This window comes from Strigops habroptila, chromosome 3 (assembly GCF_004027225.2).
Source record: "Strigops habroptila isolate Jane chromosome 3, bStrHab1.2.pri, whole genome shotgun sequence".
In the NCBI taxonomy this organism is placed as follows: domain Eukaryota; kingdom Metazoa; phylum Chordata; class Aves; order Psittaciformes; family Psittacidae; genus Strigops; species Strigops habroptila.
In genome coordinates this window covers 25,994,770-26,020,618 of record NC_044279.2, presented here as the reverse complement: position 1 = coordinate 26,020,618, position 25,849 = coordinate 25,994,770, and the positions used below count along the sequence as shown (strand labels likewise).

The 25,849-nt window shown below is 35.3% G+C and overlaps 1 protein-coding gene across 6 annotated transcripts in view; it reads right to left on the bottom strand.

Annotated features, from left to right (window-relative positions):
- Positions 1-25,849, bottom strand: part of CTTNBP2 (cortactin binding protein 2) — a 107,482-nt gene that overhangs the window by 17,534 nt on the left and 64,099 nt on the right. For all 6 annotated transcript variants that reach the window (XR_003990560.1, XM_030479509.1, XM_030479508.1 and 3 more), the window contains exons 5-16: positions 23,767-23,970; positions 18,351-18,450; positions 14,725-14,875; positions 13,357-13,611; positions 10,195-10,312; positions 7,508-7,783; positions 6,596-6,691; positions 6,112-6,191; positions 4,932-5,018; positions 4,754-4,853; positions 966-1,118; positions 511-698 (exon numbers count right to left, since the gene is read on the bottom strand). Coding sequence is in view for 5 of the 6 variants with exons in the window: in XM_030479509.1 (XP_030335369.1) it covers positions 511-698; positions 966-1,118; positions 4,754-4,853; positions 4,932-5,018; positions 6,112-6,191; positions 6,596-6,691; positions 7,508-7,783; positions 10,195-10,312; positions 13,357-13,611; positions 14,725-14,875; positions 18,351-18,450; positions 23,767-23,970 (1,808 nt within the window). In the remaining variant the exon portion in view is untranslated. The remainder of the gene's footprint in view (positions 1-510; positions 699-965; positions 1,119-4,753; positions 4,854-4,931; positions 5,019-6,111; positions 6,192-6,595; positions 6,692-7,507; positions 7,784-10,194; positions 10,313-13,356; positions 13,612-14,724; positions 14,876-18,350; positions 18,451-23,766; positions 23,971-25,849) is intronic.

Below are 25,849 nucleotides of genomic sequence, written 5' to 3'. Positions count from 1 at the left end.
CCTTTTGGCTCAAAACAACTTCCCTACTGATTTATTCTTATGCCTCTTTCCTCTTTAATTTGAAAATCATAAAACCTCTTTTTGCTGTTTAAAATTTAGACAATACACACAGGACATAAACTATCTTATTTTAGGTATGTAAAATAAATTTCTCAAGAAAGGGATTTTATGTTTGCTGAGCAGATTCTTCCTATCTGAACAGATTCTTACTATCATGCTCACACAAGAGATAAAAGAATTACTGAAGGATGTTTTCATACAGTGAATAAACAGGTATCCACTGTGTCATTATTTGCAGCCAACTTGTGCGTTTATGCTAATCAGCCATGGCCACACACCTTCCTAAATGAGGCCAAGCACATTTACAGATAAACAGACTCTATCTTCCCAGAAATTAATATTTTTTTCCTGAAACAACTTAGTTATCTGCTCAGCTTTTGACATTACCACTGTACATATTTCACAGACCTGGTGATGAACAAAATTCCTGAAACAGATTCAAGTTCTTACCTTGTTTATAACTTTTCTTCTTAAAAACCTTTGAAGCAAGCCACGCATTGGTTCCCCATCCCACCTAAGTTGAACCCAACGGAAATGCTGCTGAACCAGCAGGTCAGAGCCATGAAGATGACACTTTGCGACTGTCCCCAGTAAAAAGCAGTTCTCATGGAAGTAAAAGGCACCAGACACTCCATTTGCTAAAAAAGAACCATAAACCATTTTACTGAAATATTCAAAGCTTTAACATGATTTCATAGAAAAGCAAGAAGCAGTGACATAATTAGAAAGAAAAAAACCCACCATAAATTAGCCTTAAAACATGCTATATTCGGATAAGAACAAGTGTTTGCTATAAAATTAAAACCTGAATAAATTACGTTTTTCTGCTGTTCCCTGTTTGTCGTGTATTACAATACAGCTGTACCGTAGTAAAAACATGTCTCCATCCCAAATTCTTTAAATACCTCTTTGAATAGTGCAAGGATTTTCTGAACTCCGATTCTCAAGAGGTGCCAGAAAATCTCCTAGTAATTCAGACAAAGAAGCTCTCTCCAAATTTTCTAAAATCACAATGGTTGTCTTGCTTACAGGAGGCTGTTTAACTGGGACCAGACAAGCTGAAATATAAAAATCCCATTAATGTCTACTTATGAAAATTGACTTTTATTTATGTATACAGCTTTTACTGCTACTAATGCAACATAGGCTTTTTATTTTATTTTTTGCCTTTTAACTTGTTCACAGAAGCAGACAGACTCTGTAATATGTTCAAAACTGGAAGCATAAAAATAAAACAATGGAAAGAATATCATACTGTACAGTAAGAAAAAACATGAAAGCTAATATTAAAATAACTTCCTGAAATGGCTATCATGGGATCTTCATAGACAGGAAGGATTTCAGCACACTGAAAATAAATACAAGAGAAAAGATAGCAAAGACCTCTGAAAACACTTCTTTCGTTTGCTGTAAGACATCTTAAACTTGTAACATGTACTCTTTATACCATGTAGTGATGAAAGGATTCAGAATATTCCACATTTGTAAGAAACTTAATCCAATAGTATCCTGGGATGTGTTGGGAGGAGTGTGGCCAGCAGGTTGAGGGAGGTGGTCCTCCTCCTCTACTCGACCCTGCCGAGGCCACATCTGGAGTACTGTGTCCAGTTCTGGGCTCCTCGGTACAAGAAAGATAAGGAGCTACTGGAAAGGGTCCAGTGGAGGGCCACAAGGATGTTCAGGGGTCTGGAGCATCTTTCTTATGAGAGATTGTGGGAGCTGGGCCTGTTTAGAGAAAAGTGAGAGGGGATCTCATAATGCATATAAGTATCTGAAAGGCAGGTGCCAGGAGGATTGTGTGAGACTCTCTTCAGTGGTGCCCAGTGACAGGACAAGGAGCAATGGCCATAAATTAAAACACAAGAAGTTTCACCTCAACTTGAGGAAGAACTTCTTTACATGGGTAGGGCGCTGAACAGGCTGCCCAGGGAGGTTGTGGAGTCTCTCTCTTTGGAGACATTCAAAACCTGCCTGGATGTGTTCCTGTGTAATCTGCTCTAGGTGGCCTTGCCTTGGCAGGGGGGTTGGACAAGATGATCTCCAAAGATCCCTTCCAACCCTAATGATTCTGTGATTCTATAAGATTGCCTCTTTGTTTGCTACTATCCTCTCTTCAAAACTTCTTTCAGTATCTTTAAGAATCATCCAAGTAACCAGAGCTAGTCTGAGGCACAAACAGTAGTGCTTGAACCTAACAGGCATTAAAATTGTATGTATATGTATATGTATACATACACATATACATACACACATAATTTTTTCACATTTCAGATATTTTCCTTTATTTTTCCTGATTTTAACATCTTATTGTGTAAAGAAGATACAGCCTTCGCAAGTCTTCCTGTAACACTAAATCCCAGATGAATGCTTCTGTAATACAAGTATTAAACAAAACACTGGTTGTGAGTATATTGTGCCTTGCATTGTTTCAGAACTTTGAGGGTGGTACTAAAGATGGTCATTAAGAAAAATTATGAGTAATAGGACAAAATTTAGAGCAACTCACTGTAGCTGGTGACTGCTATATGTTAGCTGATTATTGCTAATTATTATTGCAGATTCCTGAATGTTACCGCCCTGTTTTACTAAGAGGATATAGCTGGATGGCAGGATGGATGGAACCATTTAGAGAGGAGAGTGCTCTCCTAGGAGAGGTGTGGCAGAATAATGAGGCAAGAAGCAGGCAGAAAAATGAGAGACTCAACCAGCAGCACAATGCTGAAATGCAAGCACAGACTATTAAGAGGAGTGTGTGGCTTACACAGAGTAAAGCATCCAAAAGAAGCTTTTGTAAGAGACAGTGGCTAGTAAACAAACCAGACTAGGAACGATTTTCTTGCCTGCAGGCCAAACACCAAAGCCTCACTGACTTCTGACTAAATGTTCTCTTCTGCTCTCCCAGCAATGTGATGACACTGAAAATGACATGTGGAATAATCACTGACACAAACTATGCTCCAAACTGTGACCAGGATTTCCTGGGAGAAAAAACTGACATAAACTGAAGTTACACTGGGAAGTATGCTAACAAACAGAACAGAGCACTGCACACGACCGTATGAGCCCATGGCGTGTCTCTGCTTTTGTTCAAGAACACAGATTTTGTCGGAGGGGACTGTGTGGAATTTGTTCCAACCAAGAAAGCCAATGAAAGCTACAGGATGAAAGCATATTTGAAAAATACACCTCACACTGCAAATGCACAGCAGGTAGAAGTCAGCATTCAGTCTCACTCACTGAATTGTATTTTTTCTATTAAAAAGTTAGTAATTCTAGTTTGTTTGAATAAAACATTTGCTTACGAGATTGGAATCCCTCTTAGTGTTTCTGATCTGCCCATACTGAGAAGGAAAAAGGTAGCGGCTGATTTTCACAAAGCTCTGGCTGTCTCAAAGTTTCATCACGGCAACACATGAGAATGCATCCAGAGGCGTTGCATCGGTACAATCAAAAGTAGTATGATTTCAAATGCCTAAAGCCCAGCCTCTTTCAATACAGACAGTGAAACATGTAAATTCAGCTCCTGGAACACCAGGTTATTCCAAGCAATAATGACATTTATCCCTTTTATTTTTAATGTGAATGACCATATTTGATGAGAGGTAAAGTTAAAATCCTAGATCTGTAGAAGAGGCCATAGTAGTAAAAAGAAAAATCCCAAATTTTTGGATGAAAATGAGGTCTTGCTGGCAAGGTTAGATTCAAACTACATTGCTAGTTTTTGTCAACAAAAATCCCCCAAACAAAACACTCATAAAACAGAAATGGAAAAAATAAAAAAAAAGAAGAAAGCTGCAAAGAGGTGAAAGCAGCTACATATCTGAGAACTGCCTGCAAACAGCAAAACTGTATTTGAGCCAAAATTAATTTAAACAGTACCAAAGAAAAGTAAGCATATCACATAACTGACCCATGTGCCCCCATTCTTCTGCTTCCATATTTAATTTGCCCATTTTCAATGTCATTCATCTTTGGCTACACTGTCTTTTTTTTCGCTCTTCCCAATTATTCATCATGAATTTATACAGGTACAGCCTACTGACCACTCTGAGAATGCTTCATTGTGGAGCACCCAAGCAACAGGACTTTAATCTACATGTAGCTATTCACATCTATTAAGAGAAAACTCTTTATTTCAACAGAAATTCAACTTTGTCCTGTAGTTAATGGTCAGAATACACATACGCAGTAAAATCTCTCTGTTCAGGTGACAAAATTTGGCTCAGATCCACACATAAGTATCCAGTAAACAAGCATATATCAAAAGCAAGTGGTCTGACTTTTTAAGAACTCCTTCACTGCTTCTTTTATTTCCAGGAAGGTAATAATTATAGCTTACCTTTTCATATCTTTTTCTTAAAAAAAATGTAACATTTACAATAAGGCAACAATAGACCTTCATTTCTGATTCAGTATATCACAAACAAAGGGAAAAAGGAATGAGCAAAAAATATTAAGAACTATTCATTTTACTTCAATGTCATGAACTTTTGACAGAGCTCCCTATTGGACTGTCACACTTACTTCTACCTCAGTTCAGACTCTTATCATTATTCCCCAAGCACCTGGAAAACTATGGGTTCTGTTAAGACATGCCACCCACTATGGAAAAGATTTTAATATATTTCTTTACTCTGTACCATTAAAAACTTTCCTAAAATTACCAAAATCAGTCCTGCTGAAATAACCTTACCACTGCTGATGAACAGTTCTGCAAGCTGCTCCTTGGAGAAACCAGCATCCACTTCAACTTTAACGATTTCACATGTGGATCCTGCAGCCACCTGCTTTTGCTGTGTTGAAAATTTATAGATTTGGTGAAATAGTGCGAACTCTATGAACTAATTTAAGGTATGTGTTTGTGTTAATACCTTCATGCAGGCTGCTATCTGATACGCTATATAGTCTTGCAAACTTCCTTCTGGACCATGAAAAATGACATTACGATATTGTTCAACCTACAGACAGAAAAAAAATTATTCTTGAAAGTTCAGATTTGGAGGTTTGGGTTTTTTCTTTACCTAGATGAGACAATCAGCATCTAATAGAAAAAATTCTTTGGTTTGCACTACTGGAGTTAATAATCCTTACTATATTACTTTCAAAATAGGCAATATTCTCATACAGCATCTTGGAAATATATTGATGAATTTAGATCCTTATTTGTAAAACTACATGAAAGAGTATTTTTTCATTGTAACTATCATTAAATCTTGAAACATTTGTGTAGGAAGGATGAGTTTAGAAGTCACTGAATTAAAATAGATAAACCAGAACGATGTTAAAATCATCAGAGTAAATTAATTCGCTGCTAACTTAAGGACTTACACTATGGACTTTATTTCCAATTCAAATGGGATCATGTTACCAATACTGCAGAATAAAAATGATTTAATCTATCTTAATTGTAAAATTATCACTAAAATGTCAGCAACGGAATAAAATCATATCATTGTGCAAGACCAGCGAATGCAGCAGAAATCTGTGGCACGTAACTGTTCTAACAACATGAAATACTAACCAAGGACACAGGAGAAATTACGCAGATTTAAAACTAATTCTGATTTGATTTGCAATGTTAAAACAAATGAGCTATGAAAGCTAACTCATATTATCCAATTATCCTTACATTTTGAGGAATTAAATAAATTGTAAGAGTTACAGGAGATACATATATAAGCTAGTAATAAAATTCAAGTCCCAAATAATTGCTTACATGAATCTTATTCTAATTTACTTTCCCCTCAAAAAATGAAATAAAATAATTTTAGAAAGAAGAAAGATATCTCGGAGCTTTTAATATATTTTCTTAAGCAGTTCAATTAATCAGATGGCAGCTATTTGAAGAAGAAAGTTAACGCCCTCACGTGACTAACGTTACTGAGGTAAGATTTAGGAGGAACTTTATTTTAAAATAGAAGCTTTCATCCCATTCATTTTTTAGAAGTCTTCACATTCTTTCACAGAGTAGACAACTTTTTTAGTAAACAGTATTATAGAAGTATTTTCATGTATAAATAGTGTGCAGAGAGAGGCTAGCCTAGCACTTACCAGGCGGAGGTAATTCTGAAGTGTCTGAAGATGGATCATAGATGCGTAAGTCACACTATTTAGGCAGCCTTCTTGAGGTCCTTTAAAAAGAGACATACAAATAACTTCTATAAATCTCTCATGTTCATAATCACATATGATGGATACATATGCTTTTCATTCAGTATTATACAGTGATGTCCTAAAATTGCAGGCTATGCAAATTAAAATTATTTATCTGGCAACACAGATTCATGAGTATCCATGACATAAGTGAAATGGATACTACCTTATTAATGAAAAAGGTAGTAGGGCATTTATGTGCCAGCATATTTTCTAAATGTTGCAGACCTTTTCAAATCTAGTTAAACAAGTAATTGGACATGATATTTCTGAGGATTAAGCAACACTGAAAAACAAATCCAGTAGCGAATGCTTCTCATATTACGTATTTCATATGGAGTGTCTTAACATTCAAACCTGAAAATTATGAATTGAAAATTACCAAACAAAAACACTGTGATATGCTCAGCTCTGTTGTTCTTCAAAAAGTCCCATGGTGGCTGGGAAAAAATCTGACCTGTTGACCATGAAATGTTTCCTGTTAAAAAGAAAAAAGATATATATATATATCTCTCTCTCTCTATATAACGTGTTTTACGCTCAAGCATATAACTTGCTTACAAAGAGTTCCATGCACTAAATCATGCTATTATTTGATACATGACTGAGGATAATAATGTTTTCTGCCAACTGAGACACAAGTCTAACAGTTAGCCTATCTTTACATCTTTACATGCAAAGTAAAGTAAAATAAGACCATTTGCCCAGTCTAATATGAACAGGGTGTTTTTAGGGTGATAAGTGGAGAGGGGAAGAGGATTTAAGATGAAGCACATGAATTTTCAGAATCCTATGCAACTATTACTCCTACTACCACATTTTGGCTAATTTCTCATTATTTTAAAGATTCATCTGTTTTACCTTGATAAATGAAATTAAATAAAACACGAGTAGTTCTGTTCTACCTATGCTGAGGATTTACAGTCTGGATTTAATGCACATTCTGGATATACTGTAAAGACATAGTGTGGGCTTTGCTTTGAATTGCTTTGTTTCACCTGTAATACAGATCTCTCTTCTGGACTACTAAATTGAGTAAAGGACTAGTTAACATAGGGCCTCATGGTACCCAAGGTGATACTAATTGCTTAATGAATTGTATCAGACACATAACTAAAAGTAAAGAATGCTTTCATGCCAGCACTGTTCAAAGTTTCATAGCTAGTATTGGTCTTTCTTACTCTAACCTTTAAAACATCCAGAAATCTAAAGATATTTTTATCTTATTTACAAGATTTCACAAATTCAAGAAAACCCCCGATTTTTGCTTTTCTTATTACACCAATATTGATACCTAGTTTGACAGATAATATACTGCTTGCACTGAGGCCAATGTTCGATTCTGCAGCACTACTGAATGACAGGTCTTCTAGGCTCCTCCATCCATCAGAAGCAATTGCTTGAAAATGGTTTGTCACTGCCTGACTCACTGCCTTTGAAAAATCATCCCATGATGTCTGTTTGCGGATATTTAAAGCACATATTGTATTTTCTGTATCAAATTCTTCTGTACCACAATGGGCTGGTTCAATGCCACTAACTGAAATCCTTACAGGTACATTAAGAGCATCTGTTGAAAAACAAAAAACCAAGAACGAGAAAAACTGTAAAACTCAATTAGAAAAAAATCCTATTATTAAAGACCAATAGCATCTAATATTGCAAAGGAAAGCTACAAAATAACTCCTGCTACAGAAAAGCAAATGGTAAAGAGCAGCACAGATCACCACCATAAAATCAGAGCAGTGATGAAAAACAAATAAAAGCATCCATCTCTTTTTACGTTACAAAAAAATCAGTATTATGCTTAAATAACAGGAAGCAAGACAGAACTTAATATTTTATTTCCTTTTTACAGACTAATTTCTTATAAATAAAGACAGATGGCAGGTAGTCTTAATGATTCAGTTTATTGTGGTTGTGCACATTTTTATTATCAATGCAGAAAGGAATTTTCTGGCACTGGTGCACGAGTGGAAAACAGTTAGTTGAGCCAAATGTCTTTAAATAAAAAGCTAAGAGCTAAGACAGAAAATTCACTTGGAAGTGTATATTTGATTTGCTATCAGATAAATTGACAATATATTAAAAAAAGAAAGTACAAAATTTACATGCACATTCTAGGAAAAAAAACGGTTTTTTAAATCTTGCTTTTTGAAAAATGGAACACAACTCAACAGAAGCAGCAGTCTGGATCATTTAGATGACTAAAAGTGAAAATGAAACTATCTTCTAACTATAATGTGAAAACAATACCTTTCAGAAATTATCCCTGATATTAAAAATACGTGCATCACACAAAAAATTATCAGCTTATTATGAAATCTTGCAACATGAGTTTTGCTTTTGAGTTCAGAAGCCAAGTCTTCTGCTGATACAAACCAATGAAGCATTTGTGATGTCAGAAAAGCTCTGATTTAAACCCACTAGCCTACCGTAGGGAAAAGATTACTTGAAGGCACCCTTTCGGATGTGGGATTCGTGAGGAATGTATCAAAGGCTTGCCCTTCTGAAAGCTGGATCTCAGGGAAATGAGCAATGGCTATAGGAAATACATTGACCTCTTTACAAGGAAACAGGCCCCTAGGACAGAGAAGCAGTGTATGCCTAAATTTCACTGTAAAGTGTCCTCTATGGCATAGTTGGCAATCTTGGCCCCCCATCTTGCAGAATTGTTGGAGCACATTCTCCTGTCCTACATGCATGTAATTCCTTACAATGGAAACCTTACTGGACTGTGAGGAAGGCAGAGGATTGTACGTACACAGTTATCCAAAACTCAGTCTTGGCTTATTCAGGAGTATACCCAGATAAAAGTGGTGTTTCCAAGCTTCCACAGATCAAATCTTCTTGGGGCAAAAAAGCTAATTATGGTGGCACTGATGTTTACTACAGGCTTAACAAATGAGAGAGAAGAGAAATTGAGTCCAAAGGTTCTGACCTGATAAAAGCAGTTGGATTCATGATAAGCCTGACCAGAGCAACAGGGTACTAAGACTGATGAAAATAATACCAGCATCAATTTGACAGACTATAGCTTCAAACATCAGAAATTGGCTTCAGTCTGATAAAGAAATAGACCACATACGAGTTTCTAATAGAAAGTGAGTTGTGTTCCCCTCTACACCTACAATAAAATGGTAAGAAATCAGATATTATAATAGCTGAAGAGGAAAAGCAGAAGCAGCACACAGAAAGCTTCCTTAATTTGTCTATAATCAGTGTACTTGACTACCCACAGCCCTATATCCCATAACACAAACATAAAAAAAGTGAATAAATAAAAGCATACAAATCTACAAAGACAATACTTTTGACTAATACAGAGCAAACACAAAACTTATGTGTGGATGGACTAAGTTCTAACTCAAGAAATACAGAGGTCAGCCTGCTCTGCTGAATTTTGAGAAAACTTACAGAGAAGGAAGACAATGACAGGTTCCCACAGAAGAACAATCTTCTGAAAGAAGTTACTGATGTTGTCCCCAAGACTATTTTTGAAGAATAGAACAAAGAATCCCCTCAACAATAAACAAGTGACAAATAAAACTATGCTTTAAGAAGAAATTCAGATGCAACTAGATGATTGTTTTAACCTGAGGAAATTTGACAGCTATCTGCCACTAAGTGTTTTTTTCTGCAAGAATTTGAAGAAAAAATAAGAAGAGGATAACAGCTTTGGAAAAAGTAGTTACTAATATTAAAATCAGAAATTTTAGAAATTATAGATGTTTGTACATGTACAATATATACCATCTTTTCAAATGGTTGAAAAACAAGGAGATAAGTCATTTAGTAACCTCCAACAGAATTTTATCATATGCTTTTTCATAATTTGGAGAATAGAAACTTGTCAGGTTAAGAAAACTTAATTTTGTGGTGCCAAAAAAGTGACAACCTACCCTTTTCAAATTTCTCTTTTTTGTCCCACAAGCTCTTTACTAAAAACATTTTTATGTCATGCTGATAGCATTTACTTACTTAAGTTTTCTAGGAGATGTTTGCAATCATCAGTAGCAACATCATGCAATGTTCGATTACACTTATCTTTTCTCTCAGCCTCTAGTCCACCATGGCTGCAAAGGATTTCTAGGCAGTTCTGCAAAGGTAAGAACTGTATTACTGACTTGCCCATTTGCTGCATTAAAGAGTTCTACCAATATGCAGATAGCCAGCAGTGGAGTTTCTGAGTGTCCAGATGATGTTCCTCACAGACTTGAAAACCAGGAGTAAAAACATTTTAAGGCAGAGAGACTTGAAAGTCTCAAATAAAGATTTTTAAAAAGCAGAATGTACACAGCCAGGCTTTTACAGTATCCAAACATCACATGCTAACCAGCTGAATTGAGAAGTTCTTTAACACCTGGCCACTGGTTCAGGTATTCACATAAAGAAATAAAAGCCCAACTATGCATATTATTTTGAACATCTTGGCCTCAATATTCAAGCAACACTAAAAAGCAATTCTAAAGCTTAATGCAGACTAATTAATGAATCTGTTCAGATGGTAATCCATAAAACCAGTTTTCACTTTGTGATTCACCAAATAGGAGTTTCCATCATGCCTGACATCTGAGTGGGATACAGCAAAGGAAAACCAGTCATTTTAAAATCACTTTGCAAGCCTCTTTGGCAGGTAAACCTTCTGTTAAAGTAAGAGCACAAACACTTTGTGCATGCCAACAATATGATGCCCTCTTAAAATTCAAAGACTCCAAAAAAAGTCATATGCTCCACAAAAGCAAAAAATCATTACAATTCATTAGAAACAAGCTAGTGGCAGATATATTTAGATTGGTACAATCATACTGTTACATGAAGAAAACATTAATTATATAGATCCTTCCAAACTAGCTGGGGGGGGAGAGGGGGGAAGAAAAGGGAAGGGGGAAAAGGACGGGACATGACCCTTTCAAAACTACATTCAAATATTGATTGATCAGTGCTCAGAAGACACCGATTTCTAACGATCATCCATTCAGCAACAACACAGGTGGCCTTCATGAAAGCTTTGTCATCCTCAGACATGCCTTTCAAGGACAGATATCCATATTAAAAAAAGACACCATCAGAAATTATACTAGTTAATACTTGCTGCAGGTTTGGCTACTGTTACCTATTTGTACCTGTTCTAACAGAAAAACTTTTGTCAGTATATCTGATACTTTGACACCTTTCACAAACATAACAGTCATTCAAGCTATATTTCTATGTGAATATGAAATTTTACCAGATTGCAGTTCCAGCACTTGTAACAACTTTTTTTTTTTAAAAAACCAATTAGCTCACTAGCTTTTCCAAAAGAAAATTAATCAGGAAAAAACCAAAAAGCATATTTTCTTGCCAGGTTAGTAAGTTAACTATGTCTCTCAAATGGGTGCAATGAATGGCAAAGACAGCAGAAGGCAGAAGACTGAACTGTGAAGCTAGAAGTGGGAAGTAGAGAGAGAAGAAAGAAGTGGGAGACAACAAAGAAATGAGGCTTACTTTCTTAGTAAAATGAGAAGTTCTGTTGGCTCTGTTGCTTATGAAATAGCAGCTAAGATGGCCTAGCATAATTCATCTGTAAAGAATGGCAACTACCGATCTCGAAAGAAAAGGGTGCAAGTGCAAGTGCTGTTTATATGCAACTATCATGTAGTGTCATGAATGACATGCAATGCAGATAAAGGATTAGAAAATGAAGTGGAAGTGTTAACGGTACTTGAAGATGGCTATTAAGTTTTCTTTAGCTTCTTAATATCCCAAACCTCTCTCAAGTCAATAAATGCATTCAAATACAATTGTAGAAAGTCTCTGCAACATGAAAACCAGGAATCTGACTGCCAGCTATATATTGCCTTCATCACTTAAGAGAATACCCTCAACCGTTAATGGAGATCTTACTAAACAATTGATTAGGAATGTGCTCAGAAACTCAAACCCAGGAGTTATTAATTAAAGGTCTATGCAAAGACTTCCATTGTCACAGCCCTGAGAGAGGACACCTAGCCAAAGCCTCTTTCAGGCAGCAAATTAAACCTAGCGTCCAAGTTCCTGAGTTTTATATTATTGTACAAAGTATGACCATATTGCATACTATTTAGGTATTTGCAGACTATAACAATACCTTAAACTCCATTTAAATTCAGAAGAGCAGAAACTGAAATAAGAGTCTACCTGCCTAACATACAGTGGTAGTGGAACATTGGCTCTGTATGTAATGCAAAATGTGGAGTAAGCAGTGGCTGGTTCCTAAAAACCATAATGTACTAAACAAAATCTTAAATCTGGTCCTATTTTGAATTTATCATAGTAAATTTATCAGGAAAGAAGCAAACATAATGATAGCTATTTAATTAGGCATGTAATCATAAGCTGATTTTCAAAGTCTTGGACTATATTTATCAAAAATTCACTCTCTTCTGTGTTTAGTATTCTCTATTTTCTCCCTTGGTTAAAGTTTCACAGTAAGATATGACTCATAGCTGTCATTAAAAAAAAAATTAAAAAAAAATCCTTTAAAAAGTGTCAGAAGTGTAAAGTTTCTGATGTGAAATCCTCCAAGTAACACTCAATTTCCAGAAATCTTCCTGTTTAGCATCAGTAAGACCTTCACGTCATTTTCCGTGTTATCATTTATCCGAACTCCCCAAAAATTTATTCACTGCCTGCTAAAAAGGCTGCCCAGAATAACAAATTAAACAATGTATTACTGCACAAATCTGATTCTCATCTCTCTTATTCTCCCCTCCTTTCCTCAGGGAAAACTGTTCATAGTTAAATTATCCCTAACTGTATCTGGAAACGATGTCCGTCTAATATCTAGAAGTACATGACAGCAAATGAATTGGCATTTAGGGTGGGATTCACCTCACCTTAACTTTGAAAATATGAATCCAAGTAATTATGTTTTCTCTTTCTATTGTTGTCCCAAATAAATAGGCATTTAAATATGACAATTCACTCAATTTGACACCTAGCTTCTGGGATAAATTTTCCAGTGAGAAGTATCTCACTATCTCTGTTAAATCAAGTATGACAATAAACTAGATAACAAACTTAGATTTGACATATAAGTTTTAGTTCTTTAAAGACAAAAAAAGAAGGATTTATCCTGTCTAAATTCTATCAGGTTACTGAAACTTATTCACACAGACTGACCTTAAAGCCTTTTGATGCTGCTATGTGGGCAGCAGTCCAACCCTCTTTGTCAGCATGGTTGATGAGATCTGCAGAAATAACAGGCTTTATTCTAGTGCTATAGTTGTCTTCTCTCTTGTCCAACTCAAAGTAGTCTAAATTAGGCTCTGCATCAGTTAAAGAGTTCCCATTGTTTGGCTTGTTGTAGTACATAAGGAGCTTGAGACTGTCAACATTACCAGAATCCACTGCTGCGTGAATTGGGGACCAACCATCCTACAAAAGCAAAAGCAAAAAAAGCACACTCCCACCAAACACATAGAAAAATGTTTGCAGAACTTGTATTAGCAATGAATTGGAATGGAAGGCAATGTTTGGAAATTAAAAAGATAAGCCAGAGTGAGATAATAGTCCCTTGGGAAAACAGAGTTGCTTGTATATCTTTGGGTTGGAAGAAAGAGAGGGAATAAAATGTAGCAGAAAGGAAATTTTACAGTTTTCTCCAAGAACAGTCCAAGAGACAGAGACTTCAAAATTTTCAGTGGAGTCTAAGTGATATAGGACTTAAATGCTCTTAATAAACTGTTTCCTTATCATGTATCAAACTAACACGATTCTAACAATAATCTGTTTCATACTGCATTAATCAACTTATCAGACAGATATTGTCATGGTTTTGCCACCATAACTTTCTCTCATTTCAAATAAATTATCTTTACTTCCCAAATAAAAAAAAAAAAAAAAAAAAAAAAAATTATTCTGTGTAATAGTGGAGTAGAACGTACTGTAAAGCTAATACTCTTTGTGCTGTTTCTGCACTGCCTGTATCTCTCTTTTATTGTCATGTTTTCACCAAGTCTTATGAAAAACTTCAGGAAAGCACCTGAAAAAGGCAATACCTGGATTTAATTTTGAGACAGTCCTCCTCTCTTTCCTCTATAGATACATTTTTTTTGGTCACCTGTAATATATCAGACTTTACAATCCTGGCTGACAAATTTGGGGGTGGAGGTCCCCTCAAAGACAAAAATAAAGCACACTAACATAAAACGTGGAAGCAGAATCCATATCTCCACTTCTCCACCTCAAAAATAAGTCAAAATAGAGGAGTTCTGTTTTGCAAATTCAGTGCAAACTGCAGGTGGAATCTGAAATATTGGTAAAATGATATGGAAGTCACATAATTTACGAGATTTTAGACAATACCTAGCTTCAAAAACCCCAAGAAGTATGATGAAAAGATGAAAACATTAATTTCAAATTAAGTTGTTTATTCCAGCTTTAAAAAAAACACCCTTTAAATAAATATTTTAATGTAAATATTTCCTAGTTGTTTGCAGATATTCAGTACTACACAAGGTACTTTAACTACAAACTATTTCAACTTACACTGGTTTTTACTGTTCGATCTGCTCCACCTTCCAACAGTAGCTTAATACAATCATTATTTCCATTTTTACAGGCCAGGTACAAAGGTGTCTGTCCTCTGTCAGCAGCATGGTTAATATCAGCCTGATACATAATTAATAATTCTGCACACCTAGAGCAAACAATAAGGTAGTAAAATGATATTATATTTGACATCCAAAACCTCTTTATAACTTACAACATTTAAATATTTTTTTAATAAAGTACCGATTTTACAGATCTACCTATGATTTTATCCATTATGTATACACAAGTATAAAGTACAATTTTATACATAACTATAAAGACAGAAAATCAGATTACTTTAAAACCATAAATCTTCATAGAATACTATCTTAAACTATTTGAATCTTAAACTACTGTAGATGAATTCAAAATATGTGAATGTAAAACATTTAATTTCACAAGGCTACTAAAATCTGATGACAGCTTCTTAAGAAAACCTTCAGCTAAGAAAAAAAAAAAGTAATTTTTTTTTCCTGACTACTGATAGTTAAAATACTTTTAAAATGAAGGAAAGGATAAAAAAAAAAAGAAAAAAAAGAAGGACTAGGACTAGCTTTAGATCCCAACAAAAGGGCCACTTGTCTAGAAGGGTAACCTGGTGGGGACAGCAAAACAGCAATGGCACTATCTACCATTCAGATCCCTGAATGGAAGCTACTCCAGAAGGATGGCTTAGAGTGTGTGGTACTGGATTTGAAGTCCTGCACTAGTGGATTAGGGAGCATAGAAGATTACGGGCAGTGCTGAATCGCGACTCACTAGGGACTGGCATTTGGATCCAAGATCCCAATACTTCCTCATAACCCTGTAGCAGTAGCTCATTTTCTTCCCAGTTCTTGTGCCAGGGTTGGCTCCCTTTCCCTTCCCAAACCCAGATTTTCAACAACTCTCAAGACTTTAGAAAAATCTTAATGCCAGTCTAGTCCTTCTGCAGTTCAAACAAGGGCTATAAACAAAGTTAATTCCCCATCTCTGGCTGAATATTTATCAGTCCATAAAAAGAAGGATATCAACAATAAAGCCTCAAAGCAATTAATGCAATACCAACTAACTACTGGAGAGGAGACCATACTGTAACAAAGAAGATGACAAACTATTTAAAACAATGTAAGACATATATGAGAATATAAGTATAAAAGAAATTACAGATCTAAAAAAAAAACCCCAAAACAAGAAAACAAGTATTTTTTAAAAAATCTCTTTTTGTTAAGGTTTTGTTTAGCCAGAAAAAATCAACTGAGTTCAAGATAAAATGCACGATTTTAGAAAAGAGCAAACCATATAAAATTAATATGAATTACATAGCTGTGCTTTCTGAAAATCCTCAAATGAGCAGAAAACTCACAAATATAAGTAATACTCTACCTTATCAATGTTGAACATATATACTAACCATATGGTCACAAAGGTCAACTTAAGAGGGGCTCATAACAAGACACCTCCATAAAGCAATTCAGATTGAGTTTTAAGTCTGCTATATAAAGATACCTGATTCGTTATTTTGCATTGTGTTAAATGATTCTGGAAATGCTACACGGACTTTCCACCTGAAGGGCAAGTAAGGTCAGCCTGGCTTGGACTACATGGCAAATGATTTTGAAAGTTTCTCCTAAAAGCATTTTCTGAATTGGTGATATTACTGAACAGCCTCAAAAAGCCATTTTTTTCCTGAGTACATAACTAGGGCTGGAACAACAGTATTGTCTCAGTTCAGGAATAAGGTTAATGAACATGTCATGGGACTGGCTAGCAAATCTATCACAAACAAGTACTGTGTAATTGATAGTAGTTTAGTGCTGTTATTAACCCCAGATTCTTAGTGCTGTAGTACAAGTAACACAGACTATGCAACACAACATTTGGAAGGGAAGAGACAATACTATTGCCCCAAATTCTGCCTATTACTGAATTTTTCTGAGCCAGAACTTTAAAGTGATCAACAAATCAAAAGGCTTGAAGCATTCTTAGTCTCTCTGATATTTTTGGCTGGCCCTATTATTCCATGCTCACTTTTAAAATTTGATTCACGTTTGGAATCTAGAAAAAGTGAAAGCAAGGAAAGCATTTAGGGATATCACACTCTTATGTAACTCTAAAGGAAAAAGAATATAAAGTCTGCAATACCATAACATGGCAGATGATATACAGCAAAGTGTTGTGAGCGTAAGACAGAGAAATAAATAGCTTCCTATTTAAACAACGTCTAAGGCATTATTTTAGTGAGAGAATGTAAAGAGTGTATTTTTGGTTTGTCTTGTGAAGTCACATTCTTCCAGATGTAATTTTTCCACATTTTATGTGAAACACTGAGACATTTAATGAGATAATGTATTTCTGTGCTCAGAACGTGCTAGTAAGAATCTGCTACCTCTAGATTAAAACTTCCACTAAAAGATGTCCAATAGTTGATAAGCTTAAAGTCCTCCAAGAATTGGCAAGAATCTCTGACAATCCTTATACAGTCATGGAAGATTGTGAGGAGGACAGGGATGCCACTCTTCCTCACTGTTGGGTTAGGGCCTATTACAGTATAATAACACTCAAAGACTCTGACCCCTATATGTTACTACATCAGAGTAAAATCCTTAAAAATACTAAAATGCATCATTAAAAGAATAAAAACCTGAAAGATAAGTGAAACCAAAGATGAATAAACCAAAGGTAAAGTCTGTAATAAAGCTTCCTAGCCATGCTGTCTAACACTTGCATTTGTAAAACGGTTTTATCTGGATAATGATGCTCTGAAAGAGATTATCTAATGGATGCTTCCAACTTTCAGCTCTATTTCCTATGACACTATGATAGACAGTAAAGCTGCAGAGCAGAAACACAACAGTAGTCTTCAGCCCCTCTGATGCAGGGAGGAAAAGGGAGGAAAAAACCAATCATCTGGATGAGCTGTTGCGTTTTGGTTCTCAGTATAAAAAGGAAACAGAATCTTCTAATCATGCTGTCATAAAACACCAATCTGTATAAAATCAGCCTCAAAAAAATAAAAGGAAATTATCGTAACTACATTTTGAAGAATGTTCTTAGAAATATTTTTTGACTCATAGATAATTTTCAGGTTTTCAAAGTTACTGATACAAAAAACCCCTTAAACCTTAAAAAAACTGTTTTGTTGTTGAAAGTATTTGATTCTGTGTCACTCAGGAGAATACTCAGATTAATGTTCTTTTGCCTCTGAATACGATATTCACAGTTCTCTCTGCTTCAAAAAATCAGTGCAAAACAATTTACTTCCTCTTTCCTCTGTTAATCCTGTATTATGGCTGATAACTCGAAGAAAATTAAGAAATTCAAAGGTATGACACCCATGTATACCAGTATCATATTGTGGTTACTAAGAAATCATGTTCAGCAACCTTAAGAGCCACAATTGGAAACAAACCAAATGAAACATATTAAAACCAGAATGGGACTTGAATATGAGTTTCAGTAGATATTTTCAGTAAACGATAGTTAAATACACATTTACCAAGAATGCAACAGTAATGTAATGAAAAAAGTATATAATATAATGTAAAGAGAATATAAAATTGAGTAATAGCTGACAGGCAAAACCTTAAGACTTCACTTACTTGACATGTCCCTGAGCAACTGCTGAACACAAGGGTGTAAAGCCATTTTTATCAGCAGCATCAACTTGTGCTTCTGCAGTCAGCAGCAATCTCACACAATCTATAAATTGAGCAGAAACACAGACTGATGCAACAAAAACAAGTGGTTAAAACTACCAGAAGTTAAAACCTCCTCAAGGGGCAACAGCAGCCCATCTTTTTGACTATAAATCACACACCTTAGCGAATCCAAGTAAAAGCTCTGGAAACAGTTTGCAGGAGAGAGGTGAGAACTGACTCCCTGGGGACATCACCACTCTTTTGCAAGAGGTGCTTGGGTTGGGTTCTGCTGGGGTCCAAATACGTGCCCATTGCTGGCAGCTCCCACAGTGTTATCCAATTTACCTCCGAAGTGGGGAATTGAGTTATCCAGCAGCCCCTAAAGATAGCACAGTTCCTCTGGCAGTCACATGACACAGCCTGAATATGACAGCCACACGGGAGATGCTCACAAGTTACACGTAACTCAAGCAACACGCTGGCCAATCTTGTTTTAGGACACTGTGACTTGCGATTGCAATGACAAATAAGACAAGCTGACAAACTCAAGCCTTCCCCCAACTGTTCCCATTCATAGGTTTCAAACCGACATGCTAAAAATAGCACCAGCCTCATTCCACCATCCTATAGCCAAGTTAAGATAATTAATTACACAGTAATTAAACTGCTTTCCATCCATAAATTGGAATATCATTTGATGCAATTAAATCTGAAGAAAACACTTAATCTGCTCTATATTCTTGAAATTGGTTCTAGACCAAAATATGTCTTTTGTAGTTGAAACTATCACTTTGAAAATAAGCTCCACTAGAACACCAATTATAAACTCCTGACCTGATTTCTGAGCAAGCTTAATGTGCTCTGTTCCAGCACTGAGTAAGGTCCTGATCTCTAGATATCAGAAAAATGTACTTAGAATTACTTAAAAATCTGACTAAGCCAAACTATTCCTGAATGTATTTACTCCTGTTCCAAATCTTCCAAATATTAATACAGATGTTGTTGAGTTTATTGAATAAATAATTAACATTAAGGAATAAGATTTTAAACCTCTGTAAATTCTTGTAAATTAAGATTCTTAAATTCTAAAATAAGTGATCTGATCTGAAATCACCTTTTTTTTTTTTTTTTAAAAAAAAGGTTGATTGTCAGGATAAGTTACCAGGACTTCTTTTTTAAGTCATAAAAAAAATCTCAGTTAACTAACTTACCTAGTATACCCTAACTTTCCACTTGTAAGATAATACCAATTAAAATCAAATTATATTTTCAGTCACTTTGTAACAGAAAAAATGCTCTGCTAACCATGACATGAGGTTTTTTCCTCTCTTCATTGTCAATCCCAGTCTTACATTAAACAATTAACTCGAGCATACAGATTCCTGCTTGACATCCTAAAATACTTTTGAAGTTTATAAAGGATGTTGAAAGCATTTTCTTCTAGCAGTTCCACGTATTTGGCTAGAATATTCACTGGATTCTTCATAAACCATATGTTTGCCATGCAAAAGCTATGACGAACACACAGAACAAGACCACCTTTCTAGAAAGGTATGGTTAACCCAAAATTATTGACTGGCAGATCATTTAGGTTGTAGCTTATCTATGTGAAAATACTGTTTCTCATGAAGGTCATTGAAAAGGGCTGTTTATTCTTAGGGATAGGTGCAAGCATGAGGAAATACAGCTACTTTCATAAGGTATACCAGGTGAGCTAGTAAGCTCTACACAACCTGTTCTGGTGGCATATCAAGTAAACAAACAATAATCTCCAAGAAGCCTGGCTCCTCTGGATGGATTTTGGATTGGGATTTGGAGAAGTGTGACTTGAGTCAGTCCAGGCTTATTAACGCCAGTTCACTGCCATCTGCCACGCAGTAATCAGCAGCAGAGATGACTGGGGAGAAGGGCAGGCACAAGACAGACACTGATGTTACCACTCAGTTAAAGGTTTTGGTCAGAGCAAAAGCAAAACATGGAAGCATATTAACACAGACACCTGGAGACTTTACTGCTTTCCACCACAGCTGGGTAGTTAGTTCTTCCAGAGTGCTGGCAAACACCATGCAGATACATCCAGTGGCTCGGCAGAGCTGACTCCATGTAGCTGTATGTCTCTGCACCTCATTCCTTTCTACTTCCCACATCATTCCAGTTTTTCCTATCAATGAGGGTGCCACAGCCTCCAAATACTCAGGATAGAAGAGAATCAATTATACCATAAATGCATATGATTAACACACAGCTGAGTCCAAAGGATATTATTATTATTCTCTTCACATCTCTCAGGTTCATGAACTCTTATTACTTTATTCTATCCTCCTCAACCACCTTGTGTGTGGCAGAGAACGGTCAAGATTGGCAACACAATACAGATATACAGGTATATTAGCTAAGTGAACTACTGTACATGTTATCAAGTGCATAATAGTCTGAAGTGGCTCCTGCTTTGTTAATGGATCAAACCAACAATCTGTTCAGCTATCCCAATCTAGTGGTTAAATCATAAAATTAACAGTTTCCTCATGTCCACTCAAACACAAAGGAAGTGTTTGGTGTATACTTTTAGGGTGAAGTTCCCTCTCTCAGACCTACAGATTTGGGAACAGTGTATGCAGGAGACAAAGCAGCTGCTATGAGCTTCAGGTGCTCGACCAACCCTCAGCTGCCACTCTCAAAGGGAACTGTTTCTGAACAGGAAGGCTACACATTTTGCAAATAGGATAGATTAGGAAAGAGTATTTGAGTGTTCTCTTGTGTAACTCAATTTCCTCTACAGACTGGGCTGAGAGCACATAACAGCTGCTGCCACCACGCTGGTTACAATGTGCTCTACCATTCTCTAGTTATCTACGCATCTCAAATCCCGTATTTCTTCACTAAAAATGTGTGGCAATCATTCACTTTCCACTCTTCCCAGACTCTCTGCAACACGGTGTTTGTTTCTGAAGGGAGGTACTCACTATGCTGGCTCTTAACAAGTACAGAGCTACTCTTTTCTTCTGGCCAACTATTTCCCAGGAGAAATCAGAAAATCTGCCTAGTTGACTTATAAGAACAAGGGGTCCTGGAATCCTCTGCATCTATTTAGTCACTAACTCCAGGTTGAAAGTATTCTCAATAAATTAAATCATAGTGTGATCACCCACCAGGGTAAAATTATGTGTTCAGTCTTACAGCTGGACTCGATGATCTTAAGGGTCTTTTCCAACCTAAATAATTCTATGATTCTAAGGAAAATAAAACCAGCCAAAAGAGAGTAACTTACTATTGCAAACCCTACTCATCACAATGAAAAAAATCTGTACAATGAATTATTTTATCCTTCTTAAAATTTCATTAGTGTCATTTCTTTCCAGCAAGTTAGTTAAAAAAGCTATTAAAAAGGATTTTTTTTAAAGAAGAGATTTATTCCTATGCTTCCTTTCTTAAGCCTATATATTTTTACATAAATCTGTTTTTCAAAGTCTCCATTTTGAAGAGCTGCACCCATCCATGCATTTGGGAACAAAATGCAAGTAACAAAGAAAGGATTATATATTAAACACAAAAAACCTGTGCGATTCTCTCATTCAGAATTCATCCAGTCCATTCAGTCACTAAAATGCAATGATTTGTACAACAAAGTGTTTTTCACATCCTGTCAAATATAAATAGAAGAGCAACACTAAAATATTTGTAATATATGTTTTAGCTTAAAAAGTAAAAGATACTAAACAATTACAGGATGAATATGTATGTGTTTTCATTATTGTGTTCTCATACTTCTGTCAACTGCCTCTCTTATTTAAAATTTTGACAATAAAACAGGAAACCTAATTGCCTTTGGTGTCAGTAAGAGCTGCTTAGTAATTGTAATTGAAAATCAGGGCATTTGCTTTGAAACATGTTAGGAATACAAGATGAGTAAAGAAGAGTTGGGTCAGCTACAGTCTCTCACAAACACCAGCAATGAGAAATGGATGTAAGCCTAGAACATTCCGCAGAACATCCATTCAGTGGGGGTAGCAGGGAAATAAATCCATACAATATAGTAAATTTAGACTCTTAATAACAAAGATAAAAAGTTGCAAAAAAGAAAAAAAAAGTGCAAAGGAATAAAATAAGATAAAAATAAAGGACTTTAAAATATTTTAAAGGTCTTGGGCAACAGGAAAGAATCTGTCAGATGAAAAGGTCCAGATGTTCCTCCAAAGTAAACCATAGCACCTACCAAGCAAAGTCAAAATATACCATTCCAAATAAAGAGAAAATCACTTCTAGCTCTATGTCTGGTAGTAAAATTAACCCTGAACACATCAGAAAACTGTACGCCATCTCCCTAGCTATGGATTTTGGATCCTAATTTTATTGATTTTTAAAATACTTGAGAACAATAAATGGAATAGTCTCTCTAAATACTATTTTGAACACTGGATTGAGGTTTTCTAATTGTGTCACTAACAAATATATTGTTAAATAAACCCACAAAATAGTCCTGAAAGCAGCAGCATTAAAGGCTTATGTTCCACCTTCTACTATGAAATAAAATCTCGACCTTACTAAAAATAGATGGATTTTTTTGTCATTGGTGTTGGTGGATTTAATCTTTAATGTCCAAAACAGCATAATTGTATTATTTGCAATGTAAGAGTCTACAAGATTTCTACATACGTAGAAAAACTACAGTAATGTGTGCTGGAATTTTAAAAAAAGTTGCTGTTCAAGAGCCTTATGAGTCTAAAATTATCGCTTGGCGTTTGTATCCATGAAATTCGTATCTGTTACTAACATATTTGCCTCATTTCATAAATATATTCATAAAATATGAAGATTGACTGTTGAAAGGTTCAAAGATCCTACCTCATCAAGATGAAGGACTGGGGTAGTGGGAAAAGAAAAATGTTATCTCAGTAGAGCTGAGAGAACAAACTAAGACTGTTTAATCTATTTCAAAAATAAGACAGTTAATTTTATTTCCCAGCTAACACACTACTCTGAAACCCTCTTCCATCATTTTCACTACTGCTGCAGAAGATCCAAACCCTGGTGATGACCTACTCTTTCCTGCTTATTCTCTGTAGAAATCTAAAAGATCTTTAGTTTGATACAGAACATGGGGTGATGATATCTGGTGGCTTTTCATAGGAAGGGAGTGGAGAATTAGCCTGCAGAATGTTACCGCTAGCAATAATGCTTTCTGTGTTACAAAATTCTGCCTCCGGAAGCATTGTTTATATATGTGTCATGATTTTTTGTCATATAATCTTATATATCTCAATTTCAATTTCACATTTTTAAAACAAACACTCATTTGACCTAATTTATTATTAAAAACTTATGAAATAAGCTTTCACTATTTCACATAAATGCCATAACAAAACTTTGTATCGCTTACCTGTATGTCCATTCGTAGCAGCAGAATACAAGGCAGAATAGCCATCTTCACAAGAGTAATTAATGTCCAGTCCTTCTTCATTAAGCAGCATTGATAATAAAGTGACATTTCCCTGGGCAGCAGCTTGGTGAAGAAGGGTGGGCCTGCCACCCAGGGGGACAGGACCACCACTTGTTAACAAAGGGGTTAGGGAGGAAGACCAGCCTGTGAGTTAAAGCAACAGAAGTTAGATGGAAGACATCAATAAAGCCCTGCATTTTCTGTGTTCTTTTAAAAATTAAAAAGGATCTTCAAAATGACAGGATTTGTTAGTTTAGCACAAGTTTTGTGATGATGCTTTGTCTATACATTAGAAGGTATCCTGAAGAATAAAAACTATGTACAGGCTTGACAGTTGTTAATGCAAATGAACAGGATTTCATTACACAAGGTTAATGTGAAACTTGTTATGAACTGCAGTAGTAGCTGGATGTCTCAAAAAATTTTATATTATTAAAATTCAGAAACTACAGAAGTTTTACACAAATTTTAATTTAATTGCTGATATGCTGGGAAGGTTTTTTAAAGTATCTAAAGAAAGGATTCCAAAACAAAATACTTATTTTCATATGAAACTTCATCCTCCTTTACAGTCTCAGTGAAAACCTCAGTATTTATATCTCACCTGCAGTTATACAGATAAACTGCACAGAGAGCCCTCAGTAATTGTAAGCAACTTTCAATAAGTTTGAAAAAAAATGCAGACATCATTTACACAAATAATACAGAAATAAATATATTTATTATTGAACTGTGCCTTAATGTTCCTTTTACTCAGCAGTACTTAAACTATGTATTATAAAATGGTCCAGTGTGAATGAACAACAGGTTATATAAAATTTATGAGTGAAAGCTTTCAAGTCACCCCATTAAAGAATAATATTCAATTCCAAGCTTTGAAAGCTTAGGAGTTATCTTGGTTAAATGTTCTGTTCATTACTTATCAGCTTTAGTAGGGAGCTTGTTAAGAATATGGAGTTTGCTGCATAAGGCATAGAAAATTTTGTGCATTCTTCCTTGATCAAGGACTGCAAGAGATAGTAGTAGAAAGATTTTATTTTTCTTAGTTTCACTATTACCTGTAGAAAATCCATATTATGTTTCTCTCTTGAATAAGTAATTTTGTATTCTGTGGCCACTATTATACGAGGCTGAAATCTAACAATACAAAGCAAGTTTAAGCAGCTTTTACCATGGTTCTGCAACACCCAAGATTGAGGAGGAGCTGCCAGGCATTACCTCCAGCTCCATCAAGCTAATCAAATGCTACACAACCTCCAACAACCAGAATCAGAAAAAACATATGGCAGTGGCTCTATCATGCTGGGATCATCTGCTGCATGTTTTGGAAAACCAAAATTAAATATGGAAGTTCCCAATATAATTCTATAGAAACAACAGACAGATTTGGGAACCTACAAGATCTGGACAAATTTTAATTAAGGTCCAAACTTACACAAGAATCCATCATCTGAGCAGCCTCAATGAAGAACATATAGTTTGATCCAAGTTCAAAACAATAGAAAAATAAACTATTGGAGTATTTTAATATTTGTTTCTAAAGCAAGCTAAATTTGTCATTTCAACTTCAGTTTATTAGCTTAGTATGTAAAGGAAACATTTGCAGTATTTTCACCATGCTAGCTTATTATTCAACTTATTTATTTATTTGATATTGACTATAAGAAGTCATCAGTACAGCTATGAAGTTACCTGAAAATAAACTGTAAAGTTAACTCCATCCATTTTTATATAACTTTAATTCTGAAACCATCTTCTGACTATTAATGCTCTAATATTTGTTTTTCCAATATTTTTAATCAGAGTATTTTGATGTTTTTCTGAAGTTTTTTCTTTTTAAAAAAGCTATATACAAAGTGCATCCTTTAAGTGACAAACCCCCCATATTATTTCCACTTGCAATAAACACACTTATGTTTTACTAAATCCCCAAAGATCTTAAGAATAACTTTTGTTCATTCTTTCCATTATAAAAGAGGTTTTATTTTTCCAACCTTTTGTTGTTCTTTGAAACTAACTGTGC